The sequence below is a fragment of the Penaeus chinensis genome, chromosome 20 (genome assembly GCF_019202785.1).
Source record: "Penaeus chinensis breed Huanghai No. 1 chromosome 20, ASM1920278v2, whole genome shotgun sequence".
Taxonomy (NCBI): domain Eukaryota; kingdom Metazoa; phylum Arthropoda; class Malacostraca; order Decapoda; family Penaeidae; genus Penaeus; species Penaeus chinensis.
In genome coordinates, this window is record NC_061838.1 from 9,642,638 (window position 1) to 9,650,137 (window position 7,500).

At 34.9% G+C, this 7,500-nt stretch overlaps 2 protein-coding genes across 3 annotated transcripts in view; both read left to right on the top strand.

Annotated features, from left to right (window-relative positions):
- The window catches only part of LOC125036188 (lithostathine-1-alpha-like), a 2,954-nt gene extending 779 nt beyond the window's left edge, over positions 1-2,175 (top strand). Inside the window, exons 3-6 of the mRNA XM_047628630.1 lie at positions 1-15; positions 143-319; positions 461-581; positions 1,023-2,175. The exon at positions 1-15 is cut by the window's left edge and continues 133 nt beyond it. Of these exons, the coding sequence (XP_047484586.1) occupies positions 1-15; positions 143-319; positions 461-581; positions 1,023-1,158 (449 nt within the window). The 3' untranslated portion in view covers positions 1,159-2,175. The remainder of the gene's footprint in view (positions 16-142; positions 320-460; positions 582-1,022) is intronic.
- A 3,661-nt stretch (positions 2,176-5,836) lies between these two features.
- The window catches only part of LOC125035962 (C-type lectin domain family 4 member M-like), a 4,602-nt gene continuing 2,938 nt past the window's right edge, over positions 5,837-7,500 (top strand). The window contains exons 1-5 of one of the 2 annotated variants that reach the window (XM_047628272.1): positions 5,837-5,990; positions 6,121-6,237; positions 6,725-6,866; positions 6,980-7,156; positions 7,441-7,500. The exon at positions 7,441-7,500 is cut by the window's right edge and continues 61 nt beyond it. In XM_047628272.1, the coding sequence (XP_047484228.1) occupies positions 6,121-6,237; positions 6,725-6,866; positions 6,980-7,156; positions 7,441-7,500 (496 nt within the window). In that variant the 5' untranslated portion in view covers positions 5,837-5,990. The remainder of the gene's footprint in view (positions 5,991-6,120; positions 6,238-6,724; positions 6,867-6,979; positions 7,157-7,440) is intronic. The other variant, XM_047628273.1, reaches the window with a different exon arrangement.

A 7,500-nucleotide genomic window follows, 5' to 3' on the forward strand; every position in this document is an offset into this window, starting at 1 on the left:
ACAACACGTCTACAGGTAACAGACAAACATTATCCTAGGAACCTATTGAGTCGGTGTTAACTAGCACGCACCAAACGTGTGATGAAATCTTGTGTGAATTTACTATTGCTGAGGTGCGGTACTAACGTATTGCCATGTGCAGGAATATCCTGTCCAGGCAACTTCAAAAACTTCGGGGAAACTTGTCTGTATCTTGCTAAGGATATCGAAATAACTTGGGAAGCAGCTCTGCTCTTCTGTCAAGACTTGGGAGGAGATTTGGCCGTGTTCCGAGACGCTAATGCATTTGCAAATGCTCTTGGATACGTTAAAGCTTCAGGCAAGTCACTTTCTACCTCCCTTCCTGGCACTTCGTTCGTTCATTTGCTTATGGAAAGTCATTTTAGTATAAAGATTCTTATATCTACTACACCAATGTTCAACAAAAATGAGGATGACAGTGCTGTGCTTCCACTTCCAGGCATTGCAAAAACAGCAAATGTCTGGGTGGGCGGAAACGACCATACGGTAGAGGGGGAATGGAGATGGGTGTCCGGAGAAGACATGCCGAGAGGAACGCCCTTTTGGGGAGATTATAATTAGTAAGTCATTCTCAATAATGTATTCACACTAATACACACACACACACACACACATATTTATATATACATATATATATGTATATGTATATATATATATTTATATGTATATATGTGTATATATATGTATATATATTATATACTTCTATACACACACACACACACATACACACACACACACACACACACACACACACACACACACACACACACACACACACACACACACAGACATATATATATATATATATATATATATATACATACACACACACACAAATATGTGTATATATATGTATATATATTTATAAATATATATATATATATATATATATATATATATATATATATATATGCGCATGTGCACACACATACAATATAAAGCATAGACACGATATCAGAAATACCAATATTACTTGCTGATATTATTACTTTTTTCAACAGCGTTCGTGAACCAGCTCAAGGTACAGCCGGAAACTGTGCCTTCCTTCATGGCCCTGATGACTTCTTGATACACGATGTTCCCTGTGACTGGAAAGTCATCCCTCTCTGCGAAATCGGCGTTTCAAGAACGGGCTAGCGGCAAGCAGACGCAGGTGGGTCGCTGCTTGTTCACAGTCACCGAGTTCAACAGCGCAAACGAATTGGAGTTCTCTTCGCCGCTAAACCACCAGTCCGTGTCATGGCATCTCGTTATGCGCCCACATTCAAGGTCTTGTCATAAAGAAGGGTCGAACATGTATCCAATTGTTGTGTGTTTTATCTGTACTTATGCTATAAATTAAGAAATATCTACATATTTCTGCATGTTTATATACATACCATGCTTGTATCATGTTCACTGTCTGAGGTCAATCTCACTGTATTATGACAAGCCACGTCCAAGGAGTTAATAACGTAGGCTTAATGTAACGAAGAATAGATTGATAATTTTTTTTGTTTTTTCTCTTCTTATTGTGGTTGTGTTTCATAATAAAAGTACATAAATCAGTAAGTAATTATGTACATGTATATACACGAACATATATATACATATATAAACATACACATATGCATATATATACTGTATAACTAAAACACCGTAAAAACTTTGAAGTTGGTACCTGAAACTAACTTATACCGGCCGTAAGCTGTTTGACGAGGTCCAGCTTTACGCTTCCCCAAAACGTACGATTTTTTTCTTGTCATCTGTTACACACACACATGTAAGATAATGCTCGCTTACTAAAAAAGAAAATGAAAATCAGAAGATCTAATATATAATAATCAATGACAAGCCTCCAGATGTTGGCAGATGCGTGTGGTTGTAACATTTCTTTGGGCGGTGTGGGCGCGGGAGGACGGTAGTGTAGGCAGACTTTACGATCAACTTCTACTTCATGCTAACTGTATCCCATGTGTATGCATACAGAGCATAGATACGTGTTTAAGAATGTGTGTGTGTGTGTGTGTTTACCTACAAATGATCTTCTGCAGGGAAATTACATGCAAAGCCGTGCGAAACTATCTTTTTCTGTACCCCCCGCCACCGTGAATATGAAATATAGAGATACAAAATGTAAACATTATATAAAATAAATAGACAATAAAAAATCAAGTTATTTTTCATATATATTTATTTCTTATACTATTGTCAGCTTTCGACCCCAAAACTACAAACGTCCCCAACGTTTGTCGAGCTCTTTTTGATTCTAAGGCGTATAGTTCAAACGACCACTCGAGGGAGCCCTGTGCTAGTCAGTACTGATTATTTCATTCAGTATGTAAATAGAAATTTTAAAACAAGAGACATGAAACTTCAACAGCAGGGTTGAATAAAGTTCTATAGGAAGTGAAGCTGTGATACGAGGTTTCCTCTTCCAGGACTTTCGAAATATGCAAATGTGCGGGCGGGAAGACTAGCGATAGATCCTCGGTGAACTCATACCAAGTGGATTATAATTAGTCATTCTTATCTTGGATTGTAAATGGCGTATTCGAGTTAAAATTACTAATGATGTAGCAGTATTTTCCATACTCACACTCACCATATACACGAACAAACAGATAAGATATTCTTACGCGCGCCCAAACATACCACGTCCATACAGATAGGAACTTTGCTACGTATCTTTTATGAAATTATCTGTTATATATCTTAGTATCGCCACTATCGTGTGTGTGTGTGTGTGTGCGTGTGTGTGTGTGCGCGCGCGCGCGTGTGTGTATGTGTGTGTGTGTGTGTGTGTGTGTGTGTACTGAAACAAATACTTTTACAGTTTGAACAGTTTTTTTTTTTTTTTGTTATTATGAAATATTTTTTTCGATTATCTTATTACTGTCTGGTATATCGAAATGTTTTATTCTCATAGTAAATCATATAATATAATAACTCATTGATATCCTATTATTTCTTGTATGCGAATAAAGCTTCCATTTCCGAATGTTATTGTGTTTTTAGGCCTTTTTGTAGCCTCCCAAAACCCCTAACACTTTGATACTTTGCTTCAATTTTTATCATGGTCGCTACAAAACACACCATGTACTGACATACAAAGTTTTGAAGAATGTAGTTATTTTTTATTATACATTTTAAAAAAAAGTCAATAGAAAACCTTAAAGTACATAATATGCTGGTATGATTTTTAATTACGAGCAAAACATTGTGGAAGCTGTAAATGAAATGGAAAAAAAATTCTGCAACTTATATTGTTTACACAAACCAGTCTTCGATTTGCAAAGTTGTGGGAAGTTTAAACGTATTAATCAGATTCAGTAAGGAAAAAAAAAAAAAAAAAAAAAAAAAATAATACATTCCATAAAGCATTGCTCTTAATCATATCCACCGCGAGTAAGTTGTGTTAATATTAGACAACTGGGTATTTCCAGTGATTACGGACATTTAATTGATTTATTGATTGAATTTTATCAACAAATCAAGATATGCAACCTTTTCTTTGATATTTTTGAGCCTGTAAGGTTATATCATAGAGATACAGCTTTCTATAATTACCTCTCTTGTAGTTGTATTTCCCCTTTCTTTCCTCACGTATGATGATTTTTTTTTTTTTTTTTTTCTGTAGTAGACAGGTTTTAGCTTAATGTCTACATTTTCCTAGTAAAGGACAGTACTCGATATCCTTTATTTCTTCTTTATACGTGAAGCGTAGACGGACTCTCTAGCCTTTTTGCCCTGATACGATCTGTTACATATTATTAAAACCAATACTCATTTATGATTTCTAGTAATTCTGCATTCCACGAATCTGATTGTATTCTAGGATCGAAAGCGTCCCAGTCAGTTCTGCTTGTAAATTCCCCAGTTACAAGAATTGCTTTGACATTGGTTTCCGAAAGTGTAGCACTTTTTCCTGTCTCTTTAGTGTTTCTCAAAATGTGTTTTCGGTAATATTCTTGTGACCACACCAAGTAGTTATCATGTTTATTCCCCTTTTGTTCTACCTCAATTACCTGTAGTTCCACTCTGGCGTTCTTGTTTAATATCTTAATCCTTTAAAATGATTACTTTCTTTGTTAGTATTGGTACTCCGTTTCCAATTACGCTACCTTTTCTCCTAATTTTATATCTCCGAGTCCTAATGTTACATCTTCTATGGAGGGGTCCGTGCATATTACATCTGGTTGGGTAGTTTCAATTATTCTTCGTGTGTGGCCAGAACTTTAGCTCTAATATCTATTTGTTTATAAATATTACTTCTAGTAGGGCGTTTTTTTGTTTCCATTTTCGAATAATCCCAGCCTCATATGAGCTCTGATATTTTGCTCCAATAATTTACTGACAATCAATTTCTCTGTCGCCAATGCAGCGTTCGATTCCGTCTTTTACGACTTTATCTTCATGCCCTAGTATAACCATGTCCTCGTTTACACCATCCATGTTCCTCGTATGTTGGCTAAGTTGTGACTTGAATTAATTTATTTTGCCGTCTCTGCAGGCTGGGATTTATTTTTTTGTGTTCTTGAGTTTTTTTTCCACTAACTGTTTCCTTTACTCTCAGCGCCTCGGCATATGTAAGTGTCTCTTTTGTGCCTCTTTTATCATTTGCATTCAAACTGCTTAACAGTCCTTGAGTTCAGTAATTTTCTTGTCATACAGTATTCTCTCTCTGTCTCTGGATGGTTATGTTCTTGTGTAAAATATCTAAAAAAATACGTTTTCTTTGTGTATTATCAAACATTTTCCAACCAGGCCAACTACGGCTTCAACCAACTTCATTTGCCTGATCCTACCATTAATACAAAATCAGAGCGCGCGGGCGTATATATATATATATGTATATGTATACATATATATATAAACATTTATATATACATGTATATATTCATATATGTATACATATATACATATATTTTATATATATACTTTATTTGATATACATATATATAATTTTATACATATATATGTATATCTATCTATCTATCTACCCATATATATACACATATTTGCACATATATACATATATACATATATTTTATATATATACTTTATTTTATATACATATATATAATATTATACATATATATGTATATCTATCTATCTATCTATCCATATATATACACATATTTGCACATATATACATATATACATGTATACGTATATATGTATATATATATATATACACACGCTTTTACATGCATACATGTATATATATGTATATATATATATGTGTATATATATATATATATATATGTGTGTGTGTGTGTGTGTGTGTGTGTGTGTGTGTGTGTGTGTGTGTGTGTGTGTGTGTTTGTGTGTGTATTATATATACATATATATATATATGTATATATATATGTATATACACATATACATATATATGTATGTATATATATACACATATATACATATCTATATGTATATGTATGTATATACACATATATTATATGTATATATATATATACATACACGTATGCATATATACATACATGTACATATGCAATCACACACACACACGCAGGCATATATATATATATATATATATATATATATATATATATATATATATATATATATATATATATACATGTATACATAAATTATATATATATACTTATATTTGAAACTATATATATATATATATATATATACTTATATTTGAAACTATATATATATATATATATACATATATATACATATATATGTGTGTGTATGTATGTATGTGCATGTATATGTGTGTGTGTGTGTGTGTGTGTGTGTGTGCGTCGCTGTGTCTTTCTGTTAATAAACAGATGTTATGCACAAACAGACCTTTCATAGAGCTGGTGAACAGTCTCTTTAGAATTCAAGAAGTTCCCAGTCCGCAGAAAGGATGACGCCACTGTTATAAACGCTGGGGGCGTCGCGGCGATTTTAGTCTGCGTGGGTCCACCTTGGTTACTTGTTGGAGGCCTAGCTCTTCGCTTCCCCAAAAGGTATATGTATATGTATATCTATATGTATATATATATATATATTTATATATATTTGCTTGTTCCTCGCAGTCCGTCTCAGACACCATTTTTGTAATGATACATTTACTAACAATCATCACGGTGTTCGCAGATGCGCCTGGTTGTAGTGTTTCCATGGATGGTGGTAGGGACGGTGTTGTCCCTGGAGACCAGTGCGGGCAGCCTCTATGACGAACACTTTCCACCCCTTCACCCTAATTGTACCCAGGTGAGTTTATTGAACAAGGAAAAAGGGGGTAAAAGTTTGTCAGGTGTATATACAAAATATATAGAAAGGAAACATGTCTTTCAATACATAGTCTACGGTACATACGCTGTGCACTGTAGTTTCAAATGAATTTGTTGCACACAGATTGCTCTAAAGTGGTCAGCCACCAATGAGTTAATCAGCAAGCCTTACGTGACCTCTTTTATTATCAATATACTCATCAATACTGACATCATGGTTATTATAATATTATGTAAATACCAATGAAAGATTTATAAAAAAAAAACAAAAAAAATCCGAAAATCAAGGAAAAGGGGAGACGGATAGGACTAGTAAAGACTCCTTCGCGACTTAAGTCTTGTGGAGCCATCTATGTGTGAACACAATTGATAAACTAAATTCACAACGGACATGTCATCCTGTTCTATGCATTAAGTGCGTCTGTGTATATACATGAGTAAATCCTTATGCTTCTTCGCTGCTACAGAGCCTCACAGACCTTATCTTGCTGCGCCAAGAAGTCCAGCTGAAAGAACTAAAGGAGGAGGGAAAAGTGTCTCCAAGGATCTTGAAGCAGATAGTAGACATCTTGACTGACATCAAAAATTCTTTAAACCGCACATCGAGTAGTAAGAGAGGAATACTTACCTGAGAAATCATTCAATTTTGTACCACTGACTATAAAGCCTCTCGAGCAATACGAATTTCCTTTCGTAAAATATATACATTTTATTCCGCACAGAAGTATCCTGCCCAGGTAATTACATAAACTTCGGGGACACCTGTCTGTACCTTGCCAAGGACACCGACGTAACCTGGGAAGCTTCTCGCACCTATTGCCACGGCTTGGGAGGAGACTTGGCCGTGTTCCGAGACGCCAATGCATTCGCAGAGGCTCTTGGATACGTTAAAGGTTCGGGTAAGTTCTACACTTTCACTATGCTTTTCTTACGAATCTGAATAGAAAAATGCTGAAGAGAGCAACAAAACTCACAGTTTCATAGTTCACAATAAATGTACTCTCTTAAATTTAACTGCGTTCACATCACAGTAGAAACAAAATTCACTGATTACCGCTTATTCATTAATCAATCCTTCTTTACCATATATACGTAAATGCATAGATACAAAATAGAAGCCTGAGAGTACTTAAAAACCTACAACCCAAACTCTCTTAGATAATATCATGAAATCCATACTCAGGTATTCCAGGGACGGCGGACGTGTGGGTGGGCGGGAACGACCTTTCACTGGAGGGGGAAT